At 33.2% G+C, this 13,954-nt stretch overlaps 2 protein-coding genes across 4 annotated transcripts; one reads left to right on the top strand and one right to left on the bottom strand.

The window, feature by feature from the left end:
- Positions 1–2,657: 2,657 nt before the first annotated feature.
- Positions 2,658–6,075, top strand: LOC133822388 (YTH domain-containing protein ECT4-like). Of its 3 annotated transcripts, none has more exons than XM_062254701.1 (6): positions 2,658–2,993; positions 3,390–3,427; positions 3,531–4,013; positions 4,268–4,789; positions 5,040–5,252; positions 5,360–5,583. In XM_062254701.1, the coding sequence occupies exons 1-6, from the start codon at positions 2,951–2,953 to the stop codon at positions 5,387–5,389; spliced, it is 1,329 nt and encodes a 442-aa protein (XP_062110685.1). In that variant the 5' UTR covers positions 2,658–2,950; the 3' UTR covers positions 5,390–5,583. The 3 variants fall into 3 exon arrangements, with proteins under 3 accessions (XP_062110685.1, XP_062110684.1, XP_062110683.1); XM_062254700.1 differs by lacking the exon at positions 5,360–5,583 and adding an exon at positions 5,590–6,075 and having other exon boundaries at positions 2,661–2,993; positions 3,362–3,427; XM_062254699.1 differs by lacking the exon at positions 5,360–5,583 and adding an exon at positions 5,590–6,075 and having other exon boundaries at positions 2,662–2,993.
- Positions 6,076–6,375: 300 nt separating this feature from the next.
- On the bottom strand, positions 6,376–9,394 carry LOC133822389 (non-specific lipid transfer protein GPI-anchored 1). Its single transcript, XM_062254702.1, has 2 exons — positions 8,917–9,394; positions 6,376–6,803 (listed from the first exon to the last, which is right to left on the bottom strand). The coding sequence occupies exons 1-2, from the start codon at positions 9,266–9,268 to the stop codon at positions 6,592–6,594; spliced, it is 564 nt and encodes a 187-aa protein (XP_062110686.1). The 5' UTR covers positions 9,269–9,394; the 3' UTR covers positions 6,376–6,591.
- Between the last annotated feature and the right edge of the window lie 4,560 nt (positions 9,395–13,954).

The raw sequence follows: 13,954 nt of genomic DNA, 5'->3' as shown, positions 1-13,954 counted from the left end.
GTTGAAATATGTGGACGTGGATTGCATATTAAATGCTAGTGAACACTAATCACCTGTGTAAGACACTGACTAGTCAGGGACCGACTCTAAAGTCGAGAATCACGCATTGAATGGCTCTATGGCATTAATGCTAGACCGACCCTAGGGTCGAAGAACTTATAAGCGCTTGCCTGGTCTACGACCAGATGTCTATAGCCAAGGTATATGACCCTGGTGACCGTTTGTCACATGGCTAAGGGACTTTGTCCATAGTTTCGACTCTAGAGTCGTGAGGAAGGTTATGTTGGTGACTAATCACCATACACTTGTCCTGACCAAGCTTATGAAAGAATCACTTATCAGTTAAGCCCTGGTGACCCAATCGTCACATGGCTAGAGGGAGCGATGCTCATTATTGTGACTTTTGGCTATTGTCACCTATTTGTTGGACTGATAGTCCTGAATGGTTATTATGATCGTTGTTGATATTATATCATGCTATATTGTGTTTTCTTGCTGGGCCTTGGCTCATGGGTGCTTTGTGGTGCAGGTAAATGGAAGGAAAAGCTTAACCAACCCTGAGTGGAGAGCTTGGGCGATGTGATGTACATACAGGGCCGCTTGACCGCCACGGTCAAGGAATTCTCAGAGGGACTAGGGGTTTTCCCTATTTTTGCCGCTTAGGCCTGCGGGGACTGTAGATCTGAAACAATAGCAACTCTTTTGTATTACGAACTACTTGTAAACATTTTGAAAGGCTCATGAACAGTTTATTTACTTAATGAAATGTACCCTTTCCTTTTTACTGGTTTTCACCTTAACCTGATAATAACATTTAGATCACGTTTTTAACCAAAGGACTCGGGTAGCGAGTCAAATTTCCGGTTCACCGTAACTGTTATGGGGTAACCAGGGCGTTACACTTGGCTCACAGGTGCTTTCTGGTGCATGTAAGGGGAAAAGAAAAATGGACCATCCTTGAGTTAGAGAGCTTAGGTGACTATGTGTACATATGCGGCTGCTCGACCACCACAACCGAGGGTTTAAAGAGGAACTAGGGTCAAACCCTATTTTGTCGCTTAGGTCGACTGGTTGTAACTTTTTAATTATAATTACCCTTTTCGAATGTAGTTTGGGATCCCATGTATGAAGTAAACATTTTAGTGAAACGATTGTACCTTTGACCAAAAATTTTACCCCTAAATCGTTAATCATGTTTAGTTACACGGTTATTTCCAAATGACTCGTTTAGTGAGTTTAGACTATTTAAAATATACAGTGTAATGGTCCCTGGGTAGTAGGGCGTTACATTCTCCGTCTAGGGCATGGGGTTGTCTTGAAGGAGCTTGGCGACGCCTCACTGCCATGCGTACTGTCGTCTCGAAGGTGAGGGCTGCCTCTCGTTGGCGTTGCTCCATGTCTCGTCGCTAGGCAACCATCTCGGCTACATCGGGGGTGTTTATGGCGCGTAATCATGCCATTTCTTCTCAAGGGTTGGGCCACCTTGGGTGGTAGGTGAGAAGATCATACTCTGAGACTCACACTCTCAATGAAAGCACCAAGATATTGACTCGTTTTTTCGTTAACTTGCACAAACAATAAATGAAAAGTTGTTTTGTGTGTAAAATATCAAAGCAGAACTTAATGATACACAGTGAGCCAAATAAATGAGAGATAAATGCAATAATAAATGAATAAGACAAAGATTTATAGTGGTTTGACCAAAAAAAAGATGATCTACGTCCACTTTAGTCAGTATTATTTATTAACTTTGAACCCTCAAGAACAAGCTGAGTTTGATCTTGTTCTTGGGGTAGTTTCAGTAATGGAGAGTAGAAGCTCTCTCCGAAATCAAAAGAACAAGTCAGTAATGGAGAGTAGGAGCTCTCTCCGAAAATGAACAGTTACTGACTTGTTCTTTTGACTGGGCCTTGTTACATTTCGATTTGCACTATTTATAGTCGCAGAAATGGGAAGAGTTGATGGTGGCAACTTGTTTCCCGATCAGGCTAAATTTCGGTACACTTGGCTGGAGACAGGTTTCTGTCCCACAAAAAATGGTAATCCGACGTGTCATGTTCATTTAAAGGTTGAAGGTGCACTCTGGTGCGGAAGAAGGCTCGAGTGGTGAGGGCCAGTGGCGAGCGTGGCTGGTGACCGAGGCCAGCGACCAACGACCTTGGTTGGCGACCGACGAGGGCCTTCGGGCGACCAGCTACGACTGATGACGACTTAGCTGATGCTTGTGGTGTGTGTTAGTCTGATTTGTGCATTTGAGAGGACCCTATTCTTTTTACGATTGGTGTTGGCGTGACCATCTGGGGATCATTTGGTTTCACACAATGGGAGAAGTAGGTTGGCTCTGGCGAGTCCTTTCTCTTCTTAAGTGTTGGGAGAGTCGCAATGGCCACTCCTCACGGTTACTGGTGGACAACTATTGTGCCTTGACATGTCATTGTTTTGTGGGCCACTATGTGAAAGTGCCGAATTTTGGGTATAATATAAAACATAAAAAATAGAGTTATGGTGGGTAATTAAAATAATAGATTAGAAACATTGTAAAAAAAAATTAGAGAAAGTATTTTGTATACATTAAAATTGTAGTCTAATGTATATTAAGTAGAAAAATAGAGCGGGCTTTTTTTTAGAGTTGTGTATTCATAGGTGGCAGTTGATGGAGCTATGCAAGGAGTTTTTGCATCGATATGTGTCTATGGCTAATTGCATGGTTCGGCACATCACTCACTCCCAATTCCAAAGCTATCTCTCACTTCACTTTCTGAGTTCATCACCCTTTTTCTCTCTCTCCTCCTATGAGTCTATCACTGCTATGATAACTCCTAATACTCGAACCTTCTCTTCCCATTCTCGCCAACAGTCCAAAACCCCTTTCGTTTTCCATCTTCAAAACTCACCATTTTCTCTCTTAAACTACCAAAATTGATCATCGACTTTCGCTTACACTGCATCCATGGCTACAGTTCCGTCCACTGTTGATTCTGTAAACTCAAATGGTACGATCTTTTTAACCATTTGCGTTGAAATTTAACTGGTTTGTCTTTAAATTCTTGGTTTTTCCTTTCAGCGATTTTTTGTTTCATGGCTGAGATATGTAGAATTTTATGGGTCTGTTTCCGATAACAAATTGATGCTTGTAAAACTAATTTTCCATTCCATGCACATGACTTCTGTGGCCATTTCTTAGACCAAAAGAAAAAAAAGAAGAAAGAAAGATAATCTTGTTGGAATGGTTTTGTGGTTTTTTTTAACTTTCTTTTGAGTGATTGATTTTATATTGGGTGGTTCTGAAAAAATGATTATAATGATTCTTGTTGTTTTGTTCTTGGTATTAGTTTTAGCTTTGTGACTGAATTTTCTTTAGCCTTCTCATTTTTTGGGTTATGACTCAGGTTATGAGAATCCAACAGGTTCATGGAGCACATATCCTGTGAGTATGGACGATTGGTTTGCTCCCAAAAGTTATTACTTGTTTGATCATGTTATGTTCGTATTCATATTTGCACTCTTGCTCTCTCTGCCCATTTATGCAGAGCGTCTATAATCAATATCCCTCTGTTGTATTTCAAAGTTACGGACACACTCCTCAAATGTCGTATAGACCATATGTTCCATCTTCTATGAGGCGCCATGGCCAGTTATACTCTCCACAACCATTTCCCACCTCAGATTACCAGTCACCAGTTTCTCCAAATGTTCAATATGGTGCTTCATTAAGTTCAGTTACTCAGGCAGCATTACCAATTGACTTAACTCACTATGCGAACAACGAGATTGTTCCTCTGAGACGAGGTCCATCACCACTTGAATATTCTGGTGGAGAAAGCAACCTTATTGAAAATTTTGATGGTTTTAGTTTGATGCAGCAGGGATTTGAGAGGCTAGGAGTTAATGGATTATGGTCAGACGAGTCTAAACCTATGAATGATCAGAGTTCTTTAATTCAACTGTCACCTGCAGCTGCTTCTTCAAAACAAATTGCTTTACAGGAATTGCCGGGGGTTAATCTTAAAATGGTTAGTTTCAGTTCAATATATGAGTTGATTGGAAATAATGCCAATGTCCTGTTTAACAGCTCTTTAAGCTAATCAACAATTTCCCTTCATATTGCCATAGTGATAGATTTATTAACTGAGTCACATGCTCTTATATATTTTATCTGAAATTAACAATCAAACTATTCGGTGAGAAAACGCGTTTACCTCCAAAATTTTGATTCCAATAGTGCTGTGTAGATATTTTAGTGTTGGTCTAACTTTAATGTTCACAGGCTTTTCAACATGAAGGGCTAGTATATGGCTCCAGTTCTTGTACAAGTTCCTATCAAGGCTACTATAATGATGATCACTGCCGTGGCCATAGAAGTGTACCAAATTACAGTCCAGGGATTATTGGACAAACCTGGTCTGTAAGTAAGGAGGCTCATGAAGGAGGGAGGCATGATCTTTTGTGTGGTTGTACAGGTATGCTAGCAACACAAACTGCTCAAAATAGGGGGCCTAGGGCTTTGAAGCAAAAAAGCCAGAGTGCAGCAAATAGTTCCATCATTAATGAAAGCAAGAATAGAACATCCCCTAATGTTTATAATGGGAGTTTGAATCTGCTGGACTCTTCAATCAAGTATAGGGATGCAAAGTTCTTTGTCATCAAATCTTACAGTGAAGATAATGTTCATAGGAGCATAAAATATAGTGTTTGGGCAAGCACTCCAAGTGGCAACAAGAAATTAGATGCTGCATATCACGAAGCAAAAGAAAATGAGCAGGACATTCCAATATTTCTGCTATTTTCAGTAATTTACTTCTAACTCTCTAATCTACCATTTATTCTCCTAAACAAATATCTGCACCCATTTGAAGTTAATTAGTGTAGCAAAACAAGGGAGTAATTTAGTGGTCTGATGGGCACAGGTCCAAAGGAAGTAATTTGTGCTTATAGTGTTATAAGATCATAGGTCCTTAGGTTGACTGTTTGTGTGCATGCATGCATATTTAATAGCTTGAATTTTTATTTTTATTGTTTTTGCTGTATTATTGACACAGGTTAATGCTAGTGCTCAATTCTGTGGAGTAGCTGAGATGGTAGGACCTGTTGATTTTGTCAACAGTGTGGATTATTGGCAGCAAGACAAATGGACTGGACAATTTCCTGTCAAGTGGCATATAATAAAAGATGTTCCAAACAGTCAATTTCGTCACATTATAGTCAAGGGCAATGACAACAAGCCAGTTACTAACAGTAGAGATACTCAAGAGGTAAGAAATAATATAGGACCTGATTTTTTTTTTTACATTTTTAGTTATGTGGATCTCCATTCCATTTTATCTATGGCTTAATTGTATACTTTTGATACCAACTACAGAAAAGTACAGTGCTTGAAAGACAAATCTGAGTTGGTATCCTTTATTGATTACCAAGAACAAAAGTACAAATCCAAACCCTTCGAGATGGCCTGGTATCTCCCCGGAAAGAAAGCTTGCTTTCTCTCAACAATGTTTTACCTATATATCGATGTGATCAGAAAAGAAATAACTAAGTTTAAACTAGAGTTTTCCCAATGGTGCTACTAGTATTATTAACATTTTTTTACAGGTGGAATTACAGCTTGGGATTGATATGCTGAACATTTTCAAGAACTATGAAGCCCTTTCATCCATCTTGGATGACTTTAATTTCTATGAAGAACGACAGAAATCGATGCGGGAAAGGAAAGCTGGCCGGCAAGCGAACCCAGCTTCTGTGCTGGAAATTGGAGGTAGTATAGTGCAACACCCCAACATGCCCTGTCACTTTCCAATGTCTTACTCAAGACAATTTTACAGCTAGTTGTTCAGCAACTTGGTCATTTAAGTGTGAAATCAAAATAGACAAAAGGGAGTTCTTTTTAATAGACTTTGAGGCAAAACTCAGTAGACATTTTGAGCAAAAGAATGTCAGAAGCCCAACATTCTCCATGGCTTCTTCACATTACATGTGTTTTTTCATACTGTGTATATATATATATATATATATATTTTGGAGGGGTTGTATCAACCACATAATGTTATTGTTAAAGCATTTCCCAATCTTCACCTGCTACTTGGTTAGCATTAAGAAATAAGGATGTGTGACCGTAAGGGTAGTTCAAACGGTCGACATATGGCATGTTCTCACAAGTTCTAGATTCGAGTCCTTATTGGCATATCGGTTGCTATAATTTGTTTTGTCCTCAAATATGAATAACTGGGCAAGTTCTGATTTCTGGACCCACCCCAAAAACTTGATATAAAAAACATACAGTAAAGTTATATTTTGAACACAAATCTCCTAGTGAGCTTCCATTGTACTATCCATCATTTGGATTTTGAACTGTAAAAATTAAAGCAAATTTCCAAGATATGAAAAGGTAAATGAGAAGTTTAGCAATAACGACACACGTGGGAGTACACAACGTTATTGGTACAACTACAAACGACAGTCTACGAAAACAAACACAAAGCCAACGACAATTAATTTTTGATTGATGATGTCCTAAACCGTTAGCTAATAAAAAGCTAAAACAGCCATGAAGCCCTTGCCAATGACAACCTAGTTCATCCTCTGAGGCTCAAGCTCTCATTTCGCAAAGACAATGGCCATAGCCACTGCTAGAAGAGCAGCAAAGCAGGGTCCAAGTGTAGTTGGGCTAGAGGTGCCGCCGGTAGCTGTCTGCGTTTGGGATGTTCCTGTTCCCGTTGTAGCTGGTGTCGAGGAAGTCCCCGGTGCTGCGGCTGTGGCATTTGTGAATATGGCAGCGTCTGGGGAGTTAGCGGCTAAGCCTAGAAGCTCTGGTAAGACAATACCAAAAATGACAACTTAGTATCCATTTGCCATTACAGATTACATATTCACAACACAGCATACACACTTTTCCATAAAAGGTGGGACTTAAATGATACGTATGTAACAAGAGTAAGGATATTTGCACACTTTTTACTTTCAAACATTATACAAACTTAACTTATGTGGCAAATCATTTTAAATTGAATAATGATAGATGTACTCTTAATTTGTACACTCAAATTACACCGTAATTAATATTCACCGTATACTTAAATATCATGTGGTCCCCACTAAAACATCGTAGTATGTAATTTGATTGTACAAATTGATAGTCCATCTATCATTCATCTATTAAGTTGGTCATACTTATGTAAACTAAATATGACACACAAATATGTAATATTTAGGTGTAAAAATGTGTGCACATATTATTATTTACTCATGTAACAAAATAGATTTCGTTTTAGCATCACTTTGTAAAATGACATTTTATATATTTTTTTTTGTAAAGTGCTTGACAAAGTTATAATTTTTTATAGCTCGCAAGAATCATTAAAAGAAAATTAATTTACAAAATTACATAAATTATCAAAAGAATGAATAACATTAAGAATAAAAAATCTGTTTTCACATTTCTTATGTTTATTCAGAAAACATCATCACCAACCCACTTCTCATAACAATAATATTATAAATTTGAAGCATATATTAGATGGCATAATACATGCACTGGTTTACGTAAAACTTAGTATAATATATAATAGCATTGGCAGGCATAGAACACATGGAAGATGTTTTTAGGTGGTAATCTTGTGACAGCAAATTTCGATTAACTTTTTAAAGGAAAAAAGGTAGAAAAACTCAAAGGCCAGAGCTATTAATGGTTACAGTTGAGAAAGTAATTACCAGAAAAAGAAAAAAAAAAGAATTAGTGGCACTAGTACTAGCACTACTACAGCAACTACTTCTAGCATTTTCGTTTCAATAAAAGCAGCACCTACGCCGACCTATCGAACTTATTGTGGAACATTACGTGTTATTGAGATGTTTTACTTCCCAACAAACACAATAAAAACATTACTACTGTTTTGAAATGGTTGTTTAACTTGGTATTTATTTAGTCAAGTAAAGTGGTTAGGTAGTATTCATATCACTAGCATCTTGGCCCAGAGTCACAGTTTGCCATTAAAATCAGACCATTCTTACTATGATGTATAATTTATTACTTAGTATAGATCTACAAATAAGATCCATAGAATGAAATAAACTAGACAATTTGCATTCAAAAGTTATATAGAGTTCTATTTTAATGGTTAAAAAGTATATAATTTTTTGAATAAAATTCTGTGTACCAAAATTATGTCTGTTTATCACATGCTTGTACAACGGTTTGACTTGGTTAATTTATTCTTTAGTCAAAGATCTTGACCCAGCCACCACCAACTTTACACCATATAATAAATACCTATTTTTCCACTACTTATAATCTCATAATCTACATATATATTATATAATTAACTAATATTAATATAGCATTTCAATAACAAATCTCCTAAAGTTAAAAAAAAATAACCAAACAAAAAAACCTCTTTAAAATCAATTAATTTTAGTAAAACTTCATAAAGTTAAATTAATATTTGTATCGTTAGAAATATAATAAAAAAATATATTTATTTTTTAAAAAAAAAAACTACAGTTTTTTTACTCTATTAAAACTCCCAAAATCATATTTTAAAAAAATAAAAATCAAATAATTATGAAATGTTTCATAAATAATATAAATTTATAATGTATACCACCATGCATGTGTGAGTATATATATTAGAGAAAATTAAAGCCTAAATTCATTTGGAGCAACCAACAATCATTCTATTCTAGAGTTGTTAATCATTAAAAATCTAATAAAATATAACCAAGATTTTAGAGTAAAACTAAGCCAAACTAAATCAAAGCCTATATATATATAAAATCGAATCGATCGATACCAAATCATGAAAAAACGAGTAATAAATCAAATTAAATAGTTGGGCAAAACCTTTTTTTTTTCCGAATTAGAAATGGTTTAAACTAATCATATATATATATATATATATATAAGAGATAATTATGTGTACTCACTGGGACATTCAGCAAGGCTAGCGTTTTTCAAGGCACAAGTAGTTGGTAACTGAATAAGCTTAGTCTCCTGAATACCCATGCTCTTAATCTTGTCGTTTCCATTATGAGTTTGCTGCATAATGAAGCACAAGCACTCTGGCTCACTGTCTTTTATACCCTTCACCGATTCACAACAGTCCTTCGTCGGAGTCACCGCCTTCCCCGTCGCGTAGCTCAGGCAAACTGCCAGCTTTTGAAAGTCACTGCCGCACTTCTCTTGCATTGACACCTCCGACTCCACCCTACTACTGCTCAAAACGACAAACACCACCAAAAACGACACAAAACCCATCTGCCTTTTCATCATCGCCATCTTCTTCTTTTATTGAATTTCACTTACAATGCTTTTTGATATACAACTAGACAGACACAAACCACTATATAAGAAGTACTAGACTATATTTGGCTTGACAGGTTTGAAAACTGAGCAATTTAATGGGGGTGGCTGCATCAGTCAGTATATATATATATATTTTTCTTGATCGAACTTTTGGTTTTGATCTGACCGTCCACGTCAGCATTTGATTGGAAGCAACGGCTGTGATGATGATCAGGTTTGATGACTCTGTTCACAGCTCGAGGTTTTTAATGGACACCCATTTTGGGTAGTTAGGCTGCATTTAAGTTTCAGACTGGAACAAGAAACAGATTGAGAAGAACTTCACTTTGCTGCTATAAATGAGCTTTCAACAGCTGTGGTTCACACGTGGCTTACTCCAAGAACGTGTTGGGCGGGTCCATGTGTCTGTTTTGCGGTTCAGATTAATAGTCCAAATTTTGTGTAAAATACTTCAAATATATAGAGAAGGAAATTTTATAATTGTGGTGCCTGTTTAGCTTCTTCCCATATTTTTTGGTAGTAGGTTTTTGCTCAAAAATTATATAGTGTAGTTATAGGAAATTTTGAAAAATTTATGAGTATATATAAAAAAACACTTGTTGAATTAATTGTTTTTTAACCTATTTTAGGCATGTAAATTATATACGCGTGATAGTTATTAGATATGACATCAATATGTACATTACTCTTTTTTATCAAGTTAAGACACATACTGCTAGTAATGATATGACATGTTATTAAACAATTTAAATTTATTAAGTGAGGACCATGCTATTTTTATTTAGGATTTAAAGAACATATGACATCAATGTGTACATTTTTTGTGTATGTAACAACAGCTACTCTTTTTCAATGAGTCTTTTCGTCAAAAAAAAAAAAAAAACTACTCTTTTAATGCGACATATATTTTGGACAATAAATTTAAATCCTTATAGTAAAATAAGAAAAAAAAATTGATTTGTATACCATTTGTGATGATAAATATTTTGAGTTAGTCTTTGGACAATTTTTTATTGGACTTAATTTATCTATAACCAGGACAAAATTCGGGCCCAGAAAATAAAAACCATACTATTATTCTTATTCACGAGGAAATTACACTTTATATGAGATTTTTAATAGAGTGTGCAAAAATATGACTTTTTTTCAAAAAAAGTTAATCTATGGCTTTTTTTAAGAATTTTTACTTTTATGGGTTTATTTTCCCATATTTTTGTATAAAAGTTGGTTTATGCTGTAGTTTTACTCTTAATCAAATTTGGAAGGGTATGTTTGTAATTTGATTATTATTTTTTTAGATTATTTGTTTTTTATATTGTTTTTATATTACTAATTTTATATTAAATTTTTCTTTGGTTATTTTACAATTTTTTTTTTTGTAATATGAATTGTTTTTAAAATTATTATTTATTTATTTATTTTCAAATCCTGGGTAGGGTAACCAGTAACTTGATTGATCTTAAAAAAAAAAATCATAGAGCTAAGTTAAATAACATGCACCAGGAGGGGTAACCAGTTATCCTGAAATGAGTAATTTTCTGTCATAAGAGAGGTAACCAGTTACCTAAGGGTGACGAGTTACTCATATTAAATATGAAAAGAAACATCAAATTTGAAGGAAAAAATGGAAGAACACTTCATTAAAAAAGGAAGAAGAAGTAACTATGATTTCAGTAACATAAGTAACTAGTTACCATAAAGAAACCATAAATATACACACACTAGAACGTGAAAGTAACCAGTTACCCTCAGAAATATACACACAAAGAATGTGAAGGTAACCAGTTACCCATTCACGTTGTCATATTTTTATTAGTTTTATTTCCAAATTTTGGTATTCCTATAAGTGTTACAGTAATTGATTTGAATTTTTTTTACATATAGTGGAAAACACTATAAAAAAATTACAATAATAAAAGATAATAAATAAAAAAATAGTAGAATAATTATATAATGTTAAAATATATGTGTGAAAAAATTGAAAAAAAAAAAGAAATAGAATGAGAAAAGAATAAGTACAAAAATGAAAAAAAAACAAAAGAAATGATGAATGAAAAAAAATAGATGAATAAATAAGAATGAAAAGAAGAAGAAGAAAAATAATGGAAAAATGAAAAGAAAAAAAATATGAATGAAAAAATTGGTAGAAAAAAAAGAAGAAAAAAAAGCTCATATGTGTGAAAAAAGAAAAAAAAATGGAAAGAAAAAATAATAAATACAAAAATAAAGAAAAAATAGAATAAAAAAATATGAAAAAAAAATAAAACAATACAAATGAAAAAAAAAATAGATAAATAAATAAAAATGGAAAAAAGAAGAAGAAGAATGAAAAAATAGAAAGAAAAAAATTGGTACAAAAAATAGAAAAAGAAAAAAATGGAAGAAAAAACAAGTAAGAAAAAAAAAATGATAGAAAAAAATAAAATAAATAAAAATAAAATTACTTTTAAAATCGAAGAAAACATCAATATGATAAAAAAATACGACATTTCCATGTTGAAAAATTCCCATTATTCTTTAGAGTACAGCTAAGCCGTGATACAATAACAAATAATACCCATGAACATAGACAATGATCATGTGCGTAACTCCTTGTCAGATATTGGATATTTCTCATGTGTGTAACATACATACATTACAAGCCCAATACATAAAGAGATACACAGTTAAAGGAAGCCATTGTGGGCCCAAGGTACTCTAATCTCAATCGTGGGCCTTTCATGGATACCAAGATGGGCCTGACTAACAATAAGATGTTTGGGCTTTCGAGATGTGTAAAGTCCTATAACCCATCATTCAAAATCTAACCAAACGAACAAAAACAGAAATACATTCGTTTAAGTTAAAAAATCATTTTGGCCCCAATGTTCGGGGTGATTAACATTTTTGTACCCTATATTTTATTAAATTATATTTTAGATCATATATTTTACAAAATAGATCAAAATTCTTGATCTAACTTTAGTCAAAATAATTTCAACTATGAGATTAATTATTGGGTTATCGGTGATGCAATGACTTCAGAGAAATAAAGAAGTTGGTCAAAGAGCACAAAAAAAATGCAATTTACTCATTTGGTACCATGTATTTTTACAAAGTATCATTTTGATACTTTTTTTTCTTCAATAATGCTTATATAGTACCATGTATTTTAAAATCATACATATTTGATACCCTATACTTATATTTGATAAATAAAATTTTATCAATATGACAAAACTGTCATCAGTTATATGTAATTTAGTAATTAAATTTGAATTTGAAAATCATATAATTGATAACAGCTTGATTAAATTGACAAAATTTTATTAATTAAATTTAAATTTAAGGTATCAAATATGTACAATTTCAAAATACAAGACACCAAATATGTATGATTTTAAAATACAGGGTACCAAATGAGTATTATTGTAAACACAAAGTACCAAAACAATTCTTTACAAAAACACAGGGTACCAAATGGTTACATACCCTATTATATTTGATATTATTTTGACCAAAACAAATTAGGATTAGGTGCTATTTTGATCTATTTTATAAAACACAGTGTCTAAAATATAATTCAACAAAACATAAAATCCAAATGCATTTTGCCAAAACGTAAAAGCAAAAATGATATTTTATGGGCATGTGTTGGCATTGTTTTTTGTTTTTTATTTTCAAAACTGTGTTCTCAGAAATAAGAATAGAAAATCGTTTTGTAGTTTTCAAAAAACAAGAGGTGTTTGGTTAATGTTTTCTAAAAATAATTTTTTAGTTTTATTTTTTTAAAATCTTAAATAAAAAATTTAACAAATATATTTACAAAGAGAAAAATATTTTAAAAGTTTGTAATAAATAATGAGATAAAATAATTTGAAAGAAAAGATAATGAAAAATAAGGAGTGAGAAAGTAAGGAGAGAAAATTTAAAGAAATAGAAATTGAGAAGAGAGAAATTGATCTAAGAAAAAATGAGAGAGAAGGTGGTAAGAAAGAAAGTGAAGAGAGAGAAGTGAGTAGATAAAAAATGACGAGAGAGGAAATGATGATATATTAAGTAATGAGAGAGAAAGTGAAGATATAGTAAGTAATGAAAGAGAAAATGTTGACATAATAAGTGATGCAAGAGAAAATGAAAAGATAGAAAGTGAGAAGAGAGAAAAAGTGAAGAGAGAAAATGTAAGGAGAGAGAAAGTGAGAAGAAAAAAATAGCGAGAGAGAAAAAGTGAAGAGAGAAAATGCAAGGAGATAGAAATTGATGGGAGAGAAAATAAGGAGATAGAAAGTAATGAGAGAGAAAGTGATGTGAGAGAAAGTGAAGAGAGAGAAAATGATGTTAGATAATAATAATTAAAAAAGTAATGTGAGAAAAAAAAAGATAGAAAAAAAATTTGAGAACAACAAAAACAACTTTTTGTTGTCCTCAAAATTTTATGTTTTTTGTAACTTTGTTTTTAAAAATTGTTTTCTAAAAACAAAGCCAAACAACCTAACTTGTTTTCAAAAAATAATTTTTAGCTTTTAAAAACAAAAAACAGTTTTTTAGTTAATGAACCAAACACCTTCCTAATTTCAAGAAAAAATTACACATATCACTATACATTTAAAAAAAAAAAAAACAAAAATTACAAAAAATACGGATAACAATTTTGTTACTACTTATTACAATTTTCTATTT

The sequence above is a fragment of the Humulus lupulus genome, chromosome 3 (assembly GCF_963169125.1).
Source record: "Humulus lupulus chromosome 3, drHumLupu1.1, whole genome shotgun sequence".
Taxonomy (NCBI): domain Eukaryota; kingdom Viridiplantae; phylum Streptophyta; class Magnoliopsida; order Rosales; family Cannabaceae; genus Humulus; species Humulus lupulus.
This window is presented reverse-complemented; position numbering and strand designations above follow the sequence as displayed.